This window comes from Sinohyriopsis cumingii, chromosome 3 (genome assembly GCF_028554795.1).
Source record: "Sinohyriopsis cumingii isolate HCF-2022 chromosome 3, ASM2855479v2, whole genome shotgun sequence".
NCBI classification, from domain to species: domain Eukaryota; kingdom Metazoa; phylum Mollusca; class Bivalvia; order Unionida; family Unionidae; genus Sinohyriopsis; species Sinohyriopsis cumingii.
In genome coordinates, this window is record NC_142963.1 from 57058726 (window position 1) to 57074230 (window position 15505).

The 15505-nt window shown below is 36.0% G+C and overlaps 1 protein-coding gene across 2 annotated transcripts in view; it reads left to right on the forward strand.

Annotated features, from left to right (window-relative positions):
* The window catches only part of LOC149802902 (cadherin-87A-like), a 189389-nt gene that overhangs the window by 45370 nt on the left and 128514 nt on the right, over positions 1-15505 (forward strand). For both annotated transcript variants that reach the window (XM_089952397.1, XM_089952398.1), the window contains exons 12-14: positions 2427-2633; positions 14167-14325; positions 15178-15342. In XM_089952397.1, the coding sequence (XP_089808523.1) occupies positions 2427-2633; positions 14167-14325; positions 15178-15342 (531 nt within the window). The remainder of the gene's footprint in view (positions 1-2426; positions 2634-14166; positions 14326-15177; positions 15343-15505) is intronic.

The following is a 15505-nucleotide window of genomic DNA, read 5'->3' on the forward strand; positions in this document are numbered from 1 at the left end:
CGAAATAGGTGAGTTATGTCTGACTTGCTTAATAACATAAACAGGTTTGACAATGAATTTTCTGGATATCTTGTTTTTAATATCCTTCAGAATTTATCAAAACAGAGGATATTGGTAATAATTTAATTACAGTATTAAAAAATGCAACTAGTTGAATTTCTTTTTCTCCATGCAAACAGAAGAATTAAAATTCACTAAACTTGTTGGTATGCATGTCAATATGGCAACCATGTGCAGCAGGGATATTAATTTTAGCTCTCTGTCAGGGGTTCTTGGAAGAGTGGATCAAAAGGTTAGATAAACTTGTGTTTAATTTATATTTTCACTTTTGATAATGTTTGATTTTATATATATATATATATATATATATATGCAGTCACAACAACAACAACAAAAAAACGTATAATAGATTTTGGGTTACCACCTATATGTCTGAGTTTACATTTGATGGGACTGGGGTCTAAAACTAAATGTAAAATTATACTGTTTCAAATCAGACAGTATGTACAAATCATGGAATATTGCAATTGCAGCTAATCAAAGTTGCTCTTAAAGTTTGTAATTATTAGTAAATATCAGAGAGTGGTCAACATATGGACAGTTATTAAACCAAGACAGCAAAATTCCCTTCTGCAGTTTAAGAGGACTTGCTTTAATGGACAGATGAGCAGAATGGAATCAGATTGACAGACACAAAGTATTTTCATTCACTTCATTTAATTTTTTCAAGAGTATAACACTAGTAAGAGAAAGTAGGCAGACTGCAATAGAACTATGAAACATGGGTAAAATGAATTTATGGCTAGCGTGAATTGAATCTGCATAGCTCATGTATACATTTGTTGTTAGGGTGTTTTCATAGGTTTGATATAAATGTGTTTGACCATTTAATTGATATCTTCAATAAAGTATGAACTGGAAAAAAACACCACAAATGTGTGACAGGGTTCCCTTGCTACCAGGAAACTGGAAAAAAGTTGGGAGAAATTATATATTTTGTCCTGATGATGAAATGTTCTTGAATTTTGCAAAGATTGATGAAAGCTGGGACCCCCCCCTTGAGTTTTTCTGCACCACTTGATAATGGAAACAAATACATAATTGAGTCATAACTGAACTAATCAAGTATTCACATAGAATATATATTAACTTACAGCCTCTGTCAGACAGTTAGTCACTTTAACCAAAGTAAAATCAGTGTTGGAAAAAATGCACAATTGATTACAGCAAATTAAACCTAGGTCTCACGGGCCATGTTATATCACAGTAATTGTCTTCGATGCAGTTTAGGATTACATGCATAAAGGAATTGAAAAATATATAAGCAAGTCCATGTTGGCAAAACAAACAATACTTGTTGAGATATCCGGATTTGACTGTATCTGTATAATTTGGTAGGTATTCTTGTCAAAATTAAATCAACCCTTTTGTAAGTATGTCTTAAAAAGTAATGGATTTTTAACCAGATTGATGGATTTTTAACCAGATTGTCTTCATGAGTTGAGGGTGTTTGAAAATTGTTTTTAGTTTTTGGTTTTATTAGCACAGACTAATTCTTGTTTAAAATTTGTTCTTTATGAGATAAGATTATAATACTTTGCATTTGATTCCGATGTTATGGGAGGAGTCATGAAATAGAAACATCTTTTGATTTGAAAAATGAATGGGTTTTTTTATGCTAAAATGTTATTTAATTTCATTCATTAATGATTATATGAACCTTCAAAGAGTGAATTTCATTATGGAAAAAAAAGCTGGAAAAGACGAAGAAATTTTTCTTTGCAAAAGTGTGGGAAGTTTGCACAGAATTTTTTGGGTTCATACTGGAATGAATTCAAGAAAACAAATTGGTCAGTCCTTGTAACTAATTTATACTCCTGTCATGACAGAATAAAGGAAATTCTGTCATGAGATGTATTTAATACATTCCTTCTGACTGATGGACTTTATGTGTTTACTTTTTTTTACATCACATGAATACATTCAAAAAGCAATCAGCATCCTTTAGTACACCAGAAAACCGCTTAGCACTTGGTACATGTTGACTCTTTGTCAGCGAATGGCTTGGAAGACCTGTAGTTTTGTATATCTACAGTGCCATTTTTATATAGTTTACATAACTTGCAAATGCACATTTTACCAGATTTTTTCTTGGAGAGTTTTTATTATGTTATTAAAAAGTTAATGTGCAATATCCAAACCACTGTTAACATCTTGAAATTCTCTTATCCGATAAAAATTTATTATTCTGACTATTTCTTGTCGAAGACATTAATTTTGGTCATAGTTTAATGTAAATCTTTTTGATATTTGTTATTGAAGACATCATGATATAGCAAGTTCAAGGACAAAACTGTATTTGTTAGTGAATGACAAATACTCTTCTATTATAATTTTAATAATATATTTTTATAATTTTTCTACAGGCAAGAGAAATTTTGGACACAACCACTCTCACACTTGGAGATGATGCTTTAACAACAGCAACGTCTTCAATACAAATCGTTATCAGAGATGTTAATGACAATATACCAACTTTTGAATTTAGTGAGTACAGAACAAAGATTTATGAAGATATTGCCGACAACACAGCCCTTCCTAATGTCCGGATTGTGGTTGATGATAAAGATAGCGTAAGTGGAAGTTTTACTAGACTTAAACCAACAGACATGTTAGGAATAAATTTCCTCCGAATATGTTCTCCAATTACATTACTTGGAATATTAGCCTGCTTCCTCTCAAATCCAGCCTTACTAAAAGAAAAAAATCATCTTTTCCAATCTCAAAATGACAAAGGGCAATACCTCTTGCCCATTACCTTCCCTTGGCACCACCATGTGTCACTAGTTGTTAGCTTTGCTGCTGTACTGGTAGCGTTATACAGTTTATCTTCTGACAATCGAAGCCATTTTTGTGTTCTAATTGACCCATCCAATGTTTCTTTTGAATCTGTTGTGAGAATTGATCAATCTGCTGCAGGTTGTATATATTATATTTACAATTTCAGCCTAATTTGCGTGATTTTGTCAAATTTCGGGACTTTGTCATTTTAAGATCCCATCCCACCACACAAAGTCATTAGAAGTTAGCATGACTTTGACTATTTTTGGCTTACTCTGTTAACAACAAGGCTTATATTAGCAAGTTCTAAGGTGCTGTGTTGCTATTTATGGTTGGTATCTTCTTATATGATGTTGTTTTGATAGAATTTTGATAGACTTGTTGAAATAAGCATTATGCATAAGGTCATAACATGACCATAGGTTTTCTAATGTGAAACCTTTTCACTTTTCTGTTACTTGCAAGTGTTCTAGCAAGTTAATAATTTCAAATGGATTACTAGTTTGTTTTAATTTTCTTGTCAGTGGAATGTCATCCAAATGCTTAGAGTGCAAAGAGCTTAACCCTTTACCTCATATAACCGTCTTTGGATGCCTCTACAAAAGTCGCATCGAAGCGCCTTTTGACGCTTCTACAAAAGTTCCATGGAAGCGCCTTTTGACGTCGGCTGTAAACATCAGCCATTTTAAGCTGGTTTTCGTAGCACCACCTTTGGGGAAAACCCTTATTAGATACTACATTCATTTCTGCGAATGACAATTACGTCAGATCACGTGGTCACTCTTTATGTACTGGTTGATATCTGCTATTTAAAGTAACTGGGTCATAATCTCCACTCTCCAAAATGGCGGTTGCGGATTTCATTCAGTACTTACGAAGTTTTCATGATTAGAATCACAACTATGAAAGATTCAATAACCTAGGTAAAGGCTCTGATATTGATATAGGCTGCAGTTAGTTTTTATAAATTATCAAATTTAGATGACTTAGTGATGTAGACACAGATGAAAAACTTGTAAATTTTGAGTATGAGAAATGGCAACTACGATTGGTCACACGACCTCACTGACATGACGGTGAATGAGTTCTCTCCAGATTTTAAAGCACATAACAAATTCTTCCGTGATAAATAATTACACGGCTATAACAATCGGACTTTACTCTTAAATTGTTCCACATATAATAGATGTGTACCAAAAATGTAAAAGGGTTAAAATTGCTGTTAAACGTAAGATACATTACATTGCTTAACAGTTCACAGGAAGGCTATGCGTATGCGGTCGACTAGGTAACATGTGTTCTATTTATAGCGAGCTACACTTTGTCACTATGCTCTATGAGGTAAAGGGTTAAGGCAGCAGAGGATAATCATGACTCCTGCATTGTCTGTACAATGGCCATGCCTGAGACGCAACAGCCAGGATATCTCGGGTCATCCGAGCAGTTCATCATGCTGTGGCCAATTCCTTGATGCTTTTGCCAACTTAGACCTAATCCAATGGGAATGCATGTCTTTGGTCCATCATAATTCTGCTTTACAGATGACCCATTTGGGTCTCTGTTGCTTTTTGGAGGATGAATTGAAGAAGTTTGGAGGCATGCAGTTCAGGAACTGCTTCTTCAACTTGCCAATCTACTCCCACAGGCATTTGGACCCACTCAGGTGTCCCCATGCGAAAGGATATTCAGCAGCCCCAAGACAAGGGATTTCCTCAGTCAGATGTGCACCAATATCGGTCTCAACCCAGTGCCAGGAGATGACAGCCTAATCAATATAGTAGGCAATCATACAGAGGTGGGAAGAAACAGAAATTTGTGAATTCAAGCATCCAAACTGTAAGCATTGACCTACATTTCCACACCTGCAGAGAGCCTACCTGTGGGCAGCTGACAGCGTTTTCATGCTCACTTGAACTCCCTATTCCCTCAAAAAGGTGGGTGGATCAGGTCAATTCAGAGGGGCTTTGGGTTTCGTTTCCATCCAACCATCTCACCTCACCTGCTCTCCCCTCTTCACAGATGTACCATCAGATTGGGAGAAAGATGTCTTCCTACAACATCATGTGGTCGCCTATCAAAAGACAAGTCGTGAAGATTGTGTAAAGACTATAATCCCTGGGGTTTTATCCAGGGCTGTCTATAATTTTGAAAGCAAATGGCAGGTTGAGGCCTGTTATCAACTTGAGTCACCTCAACAAATTCATTGCACCTTCAAAATTCAGATGGAAACAGCGACATCAATCCACCTCTCTGTACTAAAGAACGATTATACTGTCAGTCTCAACCTGACCAATGCATACTTTCACATCCCTATCCACCCCATGTCATGCAAATTTCTCTGTTTTGTTCAAACATGACATCGTTTATCAGCTCACAGTTATTTCCTTTTGGCCTCAAAATCAGCCCTTGGGCATTTACTCAGATTATGGATTGCATTGTCTTCCTGTTCCGGTCAATGTCATCTACTATGATGGCAGTGTACCTGGATGACATCTCACAGAAAGACATAGTAAGTTCTATCCTACTCCGAGGCACGAACAATGTCTCTCTTGTGGATGATCTAGGCTTTCTAGTCATCTGAGAAAGGTCAGAATTCCATCCATCCCAGAATTTTTTCTCTCTGGGTATGGACTTCTTAACCAACCAGAATCTGGTGCCCCTCTATCAATCAGTCATGATCATGCCTGAGATTTGATCATTCCTGCATTAGTGGCACAACCCAGGATGGCTGACCATGGGAATCCTGCTAGATAAACCCCAAGCGGAAATAATGCTGTATACTGACACTAGTGCCGATGGTTTGGCGTGCCCGCATGTTGCCAAACTTCACTACCATCTGTGGCACATGAGAGACAGGAATGGCCTCTACACATCAGCCTTCTAGAAATAAAGGCTGTTATAAATGCCTTTCATTTTTGGGAAGATCGTCTCTCAAGCAAAACAGTTCTCATTATGTCTTTCAACTCTGTTATGGTGACCTATCTCAGAGAGGGAGGTACCAAATCACCCGACCTGCTTATTCTCATTTGGCATTTTTTACATTGGTGCAATAATCTCCATACCAATGTATATGTTAGACACATTCCTGGCAGACTCAGTGTCTCGGTTGACACTCTATCCAGAAGAGGTCAAGTCCTTTACATGGAATGGTCTCTTCATCAATCAGTTTTTGGTCAGATCTGCACACTCCTTGGGTATCAGATAATCAATCTTTTGTGACAAAGTGGAATCTCTAGCTGCCCACCTGTCTCCCCAGTTCCAGAACCAGAAGCTTGGGCCATGGACACTCTGTCAATAAGTTGGAGGGATTGTGGACATTTGCTTCCCCTGCTATGGTCTTTGTGCCAAAAATAATCTGGAAGTTATGGGGTCAGAAATGCAAAATGATTCAGATAGCCCCTCTCAGATGGGACAAGTGCTGGTTTACTGATCTACTCAATATAGGGATAAATCTGCCCAGGGAGATTCCCTAAAGCCAGATCATCTGAAGCACCACAGTTCCTTCCAGGATCGACCTCTTCTTCATGCTTGGTCAGAATGGCAAGATGATTCTGATAGCCACTCTCTGATGGGACAAGCCCTGGACCACCAATCTACTTGTTCTAGTGATAGTACACCCAGGAAGATTCCAGCCATCCCAGATCTTTTCCAACAGCACCTACTGTCATGGGTGGTCCTTCCTTGTCTGGACTGCTCTCTTCTACATGCTTGGCTCTTACCAGGACAGCCTTGTGAGACAAACAATTTAAGCCTTTGATTGTGGTGAGAATCTTGAGAGGAAGAAGGCTCCTCTCTCAGAAGGTTTACAAGGAAATTGGTGTGTCTTCAGGGACTGGTGCCATCTCAGTAGCATTGCCCCTCAGATTGCCTCAATCCCTCAGCTGGCTGAGTTTTTTCTCTGTCTTTTGAGGAGAAATAGTTGGTGCCAATTACTTTCCATGATCTTAGACATATTCCAGCATCATGGTAGATGTGATATTGGGCATGATAAAGGTCTTTCAGATCTTGTAGCCAGTTTTGGCTTTTAGTCGACCATTATCCCTCACCCTGTTTCCAAATGGAATCTGTTTTTGGTTTTAACATGGTTCAGTTTGAGCCTTTAGCCCACAATTTGCTCAAGTTACTATCTTACAGACCATGTTTCCTGATAGCTTTAGTTTCAACATGCAAGGTAAGCGAGCTTCATGCCCATTCTGTTGATCTGACCTATCTTCAGTTCAGATCGTATGGTTTGGTGGTCCTCTTGACACAACCAGTCTTTGTAGCTATAAATTGGTAATCATCTGTCAGTCATCAAAGAATCATCAATTGCTCATGGTATTCCATAGACATGCCAAGAGCAGCAGCAAGATCCTGTTTGCAAACTCGAGCTTTACTTGAAATGCACAGAGACAAGTCGTGGCACATACAAACACCTCTCTCTGCCAGTAAAAACCAGAAACAGAATATCACCCCTCAAGCCCTTGCTTCATAACTGAAATGGGTTATATGCTCTGCGTACTATGAACTCGCAAGATCAGTGTCATCATTTGGAGATTACCACTCAAGAGATTAGAGCCATCTCTGTGTGCCTTGTGTTCAGATGTAACATTTTGATCTGAGATTAATAGAAGCTGTTGGCTGGCAAGCAGCATCAACTTTCTTAGAGTTTTTATCTCAGAGATTTAGTGTTGCAGAGGCAAACCTTGAATCTGGTAGGTCCAGTGATAGCAACATAGATGGCCAGCAGAATAAACTAAATCAATTGGCACAGCCTGTTATCCTTGCCAGTAATTTTTTATATAGGTAAGATGATGTCAATCATCATCTTCTTAACCGTAGATAAAGATCACAGGTGAAGTGACCCTAGGCTGTGTTACTTATGTTATTAGGAGAACGAGTTATCATTCACATGGAGAATCCAGCTATTCTTCCCTTGAAGGATATCCATTGTAGAGGTCAGATGCTCAGTATATCCTCTCCTATAAATTATTCTCCAAACCAATTTCTAAAACATGTAAATTTTTAAGTAAATTGTATTTCTCTGAGAATACTTAACCAATCAAATTACTTAAAAACCCTCCCAACCACCCCACCATGCAAGCATCCTTGTTAGGATCTTGCTCAGCTAAAAGCTAGCATTGCTAGGGGAGGTAATGGGCAAGAGTTATTGCCCTTTATTTGAGAGTTGCACGATAAGACAATTTTTGCCTTTCAGTAGACTGGATTCATGAGGTAACAGGCTAATATTCCTTACATAATGTGATTGGGTAAGTATTCTTGAAGAAACTTAATTTACTTTACATGTTTTGGAAATTGGTGCGGCATGAGATTGTAATGTCATACCTCAGTAGTCTCATTCTCATAATGGTTCAATTTACTTGGTCACATCACTTTTTTATGCCACCAATGCAATATCAGAGGGTATGTAACATTTTGTTACTGTACATTTATAACATCTCTGCTTCCATACATTGGTCTTAAACCCATTATTACATTGCAACTTTTAACTTGAAAACAATGAAATTTTATACAGATTATGATGGTCAAAATGTATCAGACGGATTTTCAGTTGATTAAAGAAGTTAAAGTTTTTATTTCACAGTTTTTAACTTTTTTAATTTTAACTTTTTTAAACATTTGCCCAATTAAGCAAGACCACTTGGAGTAGACAGCTGAAATATTTTTATTTATGCTAATCAGAGTTTAAAACCATTGTAGAAATTTGCTTTAAGCTTTCAAACTTGGGTCCTTGTTTGGTCATAAAACCCTTGTTTGTATAGTTTACCATAAATCTCTTGATGCAGACAAAATAAATGTGTTATCTATGTTTGTATGGTCAGCTAAATGACCTAGTTTGATTTTCTTGCTGTGATAACAACTGTTCAAGTTTTCTACTTTTTTAAAAATTATTGACTGTAGTCTCCATTGGTCAAGGAAAACATATCAAGTTGTTTTATAAATGCCCTTTATTTAGTGGTCACCTCTACAATTTGGTCAGTGGTTGCTGTAAATGATCATAGTTATGTACAGTTCCTGTATTTAATGTTCAGGTAAAAGATTAATCCATGCATCTTTTAGGTCTTACATCCTGAATTTTAAGGAGGAAACCTATTTTAAATCTTTAATGTTTATTTTATATACATTTTTATCCCTGTGCTATGCAGTATAGGAAAGTGTATCTATCACTGTGTCCATCTATAAACATTTTCTTTTTTGGAGAATAACTCAAACAGTTCAGGGTGTTTCAACTAAGCTTGATATACGTTTCAGACAAGTTGCTCATGGGTGCATCCTCAGCTTTTAGAATTTTCTGCATTCAGTATTATTGTTACCATATAAGTATACATTAGCATAAGTAGTACATTACTTGAGGGTGCTTGGTCAGAGAGTAATAGCAAACATTATCATTTTGGGGCTATAACTCTCTCATTGAAATTTGGTACACATTATAAACTAGTGGTCCATATTTGTATTATGCTATACATAATTTTGTAGTTTGAAATACTTTGTTGCTTTTATCCTTTTGTGTCTCCATCATGTATCCATTATCCATGCATTTGTTTCAGGGTCATGCATCATGTATTGACCCTTCAGGCTTGGATATTTAAAATGTTAATGAGGATCTTGCATCCAGTTGGCTGGATTTGTTACTACTCTGGAGACCATATTTTTGGCCATATTTTGATCAAACTTGATATGTGAGTTATATCATCAAGATTTGGACTAATTCAGTAATGGGTACTTTCATAATTGAATCTTTCCATTCAGTACTTATTAGCATTTCTTTCCATCCAGTACATCTTTCCATTCAGCACTTATTAGCATTTCTTTCCATCCAGTACATCTTTCCATTCAGCACTTATTAGCATTTCTTTCCATCCAGTACATCTTTCCATTCAGTACTTATTAGCATTTCTTTCCATCCAGTACATCTTTATATTCAGTACTTATTAGCATTTCTTTCCATCCAGTACATCTTTCCATTCAGTACTTAGTAGAATTTCTTTCCATCCAGTACATCTTCCATTCAGTACGGCCAATGTGGGTATGTGAGAAAGCTTGCCAGTAGCTTCTCGTGGGTCGGTGGTTCTTGCCGGAGTTTGCCAGGGTTCTTCCTCCACCATTAATACTGTCTGCCATGCATAGCCTATCATGTGCTGAAAAATGGCATTAAACCCCACAACAACAATAACAACAACAACTTTCTGGGATTTTCCCAGTTCTTCCTCTACCATTTATACTGGCCGCCATGTATAGCCTATATTGTACTGAATAATGGTGTTAAACCCTACAACAACTGCTCCAGTGGCCTAGTGGTTAGAATATCTGCCTCGGATGTGGGAGGTCGTTGGTTCGAGCCCCGGCTGAGTAATACCAAAGACTTACAAAAATGGTATTAACAGCTGCCTCGCTTGGCGATCAGCATTAAGAAGTTAGTGTTAGGATTGGTCGGCCTGGTGTCAGGATAATATGACTGGGTCGGACATTGTGCTACATGTCAGTAGCATGATGCTCTAGTGCTAGACATCACTATAAACTGCCACACTGCAGGCATCGTAGCAATATGACTGAGTTTTTTTTAAAGCTACATTAAAAATCCAAAACACACACATCAAACCCTACAACAACAGCAAAATTCATCACTTACTAGCACATCTTTCCATTCAATTCACTTATTAGCTCATCTTTCCACTCAGTACTTATTAGCTCATCTTTCCACTCGGTACTTATTAGCTCATCTTTCCACTCGGTACTTATTAGCTCATCTTTTCACTCAGTACTTATTAGCTCATCTTTCCACTCAGTACTTATTAACTCATCTTTCCACTCAGTACTTATTAGCTCATCTTTCCACTCGGTACTTATTAGCTCATCTTTCCACTCAGTACTTATTAGCTCATCTTTCCACTCGGTACTTATTAGCTCATCTTTCCACTCAGTACTTATTAGCTCATCTTTCCACTCGGTACTTATTAGCATTTCTTTCCATCCAACACTTATTAATACATCTTTCCAGTCAGCACTCATTAGCACAACTTGTCACACAGGTTTTGAAAGATTGTTGTGAAACTTTATCAGTAAGATATCAACCATGGACATTACTCACACATTTTTTGCTGGAGTTGTTGCCCTTTTCATCTTGTAGCCATGTAATGAAATGGTCTCATTAGTTCAGCTACTCCTGTAGTTTTTATGGATTGTCATGAAACACATCAACAAATCACTTTGTTACTGAAATTTGTAGCTAAGCTATTGTAGTACCCTCAGCATTAGTCTCCATATAAAAAGTTCACTCTCGTTGAGTGTCAATCATTCATTCTTCTTAGGTCTCCTAGGCAACAGTTTTGAGTTGCTTTATGGCACTTACCCTAAGTGAATTGGACTGAAGGTGCTAAGTTGATACAAACATTTATGTTAGCTGTACATTCTTTGTTAAGTTTTTGTGATTAGCTCAGGTGTTTTGCACACTGTATAAATCTTATACCAGGAATCATGAACCTTGGTGAGGAGATACATTTTGATGATTACTACAACTTCATCACATGTAGGTCACTGTGATATATATGTTATGCTTCACATGCTTTGATAAAATTAGATTACATTTATTTATCTTCTCTGTTTATGTTAAGATCTTCAAATTGTAATTTTATGTATTTTAGTACCACACCTTTACCACAAAGAAAGGTCACTGTGAACTATATGTTAAGTATTTGAGTGAATAGCTCAGGGACCAATAGAGGTTTGCGCATATATATCTTGCTGGCTTTGGTTACATTTTATGTATTAAGTTTATTCATTGAGCTCTGTTCATGCTAGAATCATCACATTAGATGATATTTGCATCTCTGCTAGTACTGTGCCCATACCACAACAAAGTTTTTTTTGTTTAGATCATGACTGTTTACAAATTGAGCACCTGTACAAAAAAACACTGTTATACCTAGATTCATGAAAGTTGGTATATTGACAGGTCATTGTGCTCATATTAATTTCAGAAAACTTTCACATTGTATCAGCTAGAGTCATTTCCATCTTGAGGTCAGGGATTGTTGGGGAGGTGCGAGTTTATGTGAGCAAATTGCTCACCATTCCTCTATTTTATACTCAGAACTCATTATGCTCATTATGTTTTCTCTTGCTTATCCTTACTGTATTTTCCAGCTTATAAGACGATACTTTTTTACCAGAAAATATTAGCTTTGTCTTCTACTCCGAATTGACTTGTATATGTATTATGTCATCCTAATCGTTTTATCATACTTTTCATATAGAAAATAATTCTCCAAGAGTATGAAAAATAATGTGTAAAACATATTTCATTTTGGGAAAGAGATCGTGTATGCAAAAATATAGGATCCCACATTGAGTATTTTAAACGATTACATGATCATCAGTATTAAAAATTAACAAAGATGAGATGTAATTGTGCTAGAGCAGCATGCACCAGTAATGTACATTGTTTGCAGTATGCATTGTTTAAATTTGATCACATATATGTGCGTCAGAATTTTAGAATTTACAAGTTAGAAGGTGAATAACCACAACAAAGACATATTCCATCACAAGCTTCTTATTGCACCTAATGATCAGATAAAACATGCCCTATTGAGAGACAGACAGACAGATGTCTTCACGATAGTAAATCAGAAATTATCATTTACCTGATGACTCTTACTCATGTTGAAGTGCAGTACCATATTCCATTATCAATAAATTCTACTAGGTAAGCAATTCCTTCTAATTTTTGTTTCCACTTCCATTATTAAAAGAATCAGATGGCTTTGTAATGGTATTTACATGCTAATTAAATGCGCTATGGCTGTATTCAGTCATTCCAAGATAACATCTGTTTGAGGTCAAGATTTGGCAGACCAGATCAGATTAGCGAGGCTACCAATTGGGAAATGAGGCTACCCTTGGGTATTATGAAGACTGTACCATATAATGAACAGAAATGCCAGGTGGTTACTAGTGTAAATTTCTAAGCAAGTGATATTTTTGAGCATGCCAACGTAACCAACATCAGTTTAAAGCACATCTAGCATGAGCAAAGATCATAAACAATTGCCTGCTAAGTCCAGGAAGAGTACATTGTTGGGAATGGAGAGGTCATTATACATGCAAAGAAAATTAGCATGCAAAATGGTCATTCTTGTGATTTAACCTAATGGAGACTATATGGATATAACTATTGTGAATATTTAAACCCTGAAGGAGTATGGTATGTATTTTCATAGTTTATATTTACTGTTTCATTTATTAATGTTTTCTCTCTTTGACAAAAGCTTCAGCAACACGGGAGCAATTAGGTTATATAAAAAAAGCACAAAGAGCTGAACTCTCTGTCTCTGTCTGTCTCTCTCTCTCTCTCAAATATCGGACCATTGTTTTATTTTGATCATGAGGTGCAAGAAAAAAATGCAATAGACTACATATGCATCCTTCTCACTCTATCTCTCTCCTCCCCCACTGGAAAAACCATTTTAGTATTAATGATGCAATTTCTCTATTGCTGGTAATCTGAAATAGCATACAGTGATACGTTTAATATTTGTGAAACCGGAAGTCAATATAATTTAATTCCACTCAGTATCATGAGTTTTATCCTATCTATAACTCAATAAATTTTCAGGTCAGCATCATTATATGTAGCTAAAAGTACATAATACATTTAAAATACTTCATGTGAAACAAATTAGGTACTTTTAGTTACATTTAATGATCCTGACTGGAAAGGTTACTGACTTACAGGTAGGATAAAATTTGCAATGCTGTGTGGAACGAAGCAAAAAACATAATCCGAGGTGTTGATCTGGCCTTGTCTTATACTCAGCATCGACTTATATATGGATGAAGGATGGAAAATTTGCCAAATTTGCTGGTTTGACATACACTCTGCCTCGACTTTTAGGCTGGCAAATACAGTAATTGTCAATCTTACGTCATTCATCTCAAGTGTCTTGGTTAGGTAAGTCTGTTTATGAAGGTCACCTCTTCATAAAGACCAATTAAATTTTTTATATTATTATATGTGAGACCCGTGTACATTAGTCACATTGTGCAAATTTTGCTAGGGTTATTTTGACTGAATTTTAGCTATCTACCATTTTGAAGACTAATATGTGTGCACGTTTTCATTTTTTTGTAATTTTATTTTTTACTTCGTAAAATATACCTCTTGTCAGGTATTCTAGGATAAAGTTTGATGGAGGCTAGCTATATATCATAAAAGATTCAACACAATGATGATATACTAATGCATCATACTGTAAGACTAAACATATTTAAGTTGGCACAATGAATCCCTATTTTTTGTATGTTAATATATTTTTTTCTATTTAGATACCAAACAACAAGTATGCAGTTTTGTTAGATTTCACTGATGTATTCAAGTTAGCAGACACAGCCACAACTGGTAGTGGGAAATCAACCATCACAATTCTAGTAAAGAACACTACTTTGATTGACTATGAAAAAGGACCAAGGAATTATACATTAAGGGTAACTTTCTTTTTTATTTGAGCCTCAAACTTTGCAATCATGGGTTGTCTTTTCAGATACATCATTTTATAACTACTATTAGAATTTAAATATATGATACTGATCACAGAATATCAAGTATCTTGTCTTTGCACTTACTAAAGTATGATTAATTTAATGATTACAATATAACAGTATTCTGAAGTATTCCAGCTTTGTCTTAAAGATTTAAAAATTTCTTAATTTTCTGTGCATGAAGTCAGTATTTCTATTGTAATGATGTTTTTAAGAAGAACTGATAGAAAGTTTCTTGCCACAGCATTCTGTGTTGACTTCATTCATACATTTCAGTATTATCTTTTTGATTCATAAATTACAAACTCGTGTGGCATTTGTCCATTGGGGTCAGAGAAGGTTTGTCTGGTTAAATGAAATTCACAACAACTGTGTTTGTTAATAAGCAAGGGGACCAGTCACTAATTCAGTCATAACTATAGGTGATGCATATTTCACAAATATGTTAAGTTTACTGACAAAAAGTTTAAATCATTTTCATTCATATATTCATGATTACAATAATATAAGGAAGCAAAAATTTGTGTAAACCTTGCAAAGCTTTTTATCATACATGGTTATTTGACAAAAAGCACCACAGGCACATGGACAGGTTTACTGTACTTTTATTCAGTGATGAGCCCATTCTTTACGATACACCTATCTCCAATTTTGAAACATTTTAACAAATATTTGTTAATGATATCTTGTCCTGATTAGCTCACAATTTGATTGAACAAAATTAATTATGCTGGCCACTTGGGCATATCATGGAAAAAAATGAGTATAATAATAGATCTTATTTTTGTTGTACAATAGATTGTGGCACGGGAAACGGATACAATGGAACATTACTCTTCCTCGGCACTGGTCTATGTGGAAGTTCTAGATGTGAATGACAATAGTCCCCAGTTTTCCCAACCATCCTATATGGAGTCTATTCCTGAAAGCACTCCTGTTGGGACATTAGTTACAACAGTAACAGTAAGTCTATGAGTATGGCTATGTCACAACATCATAACAAAATGCACTTTGATCCCATGTATTCAGAATAAGTTCTCATTGCAAACAAAGTTGTTCAGCCTTAACTTATATCAGCAATCAGTCTGTCTTGTAAAGCCATTATTCCAAACCAATCCAGCAACAA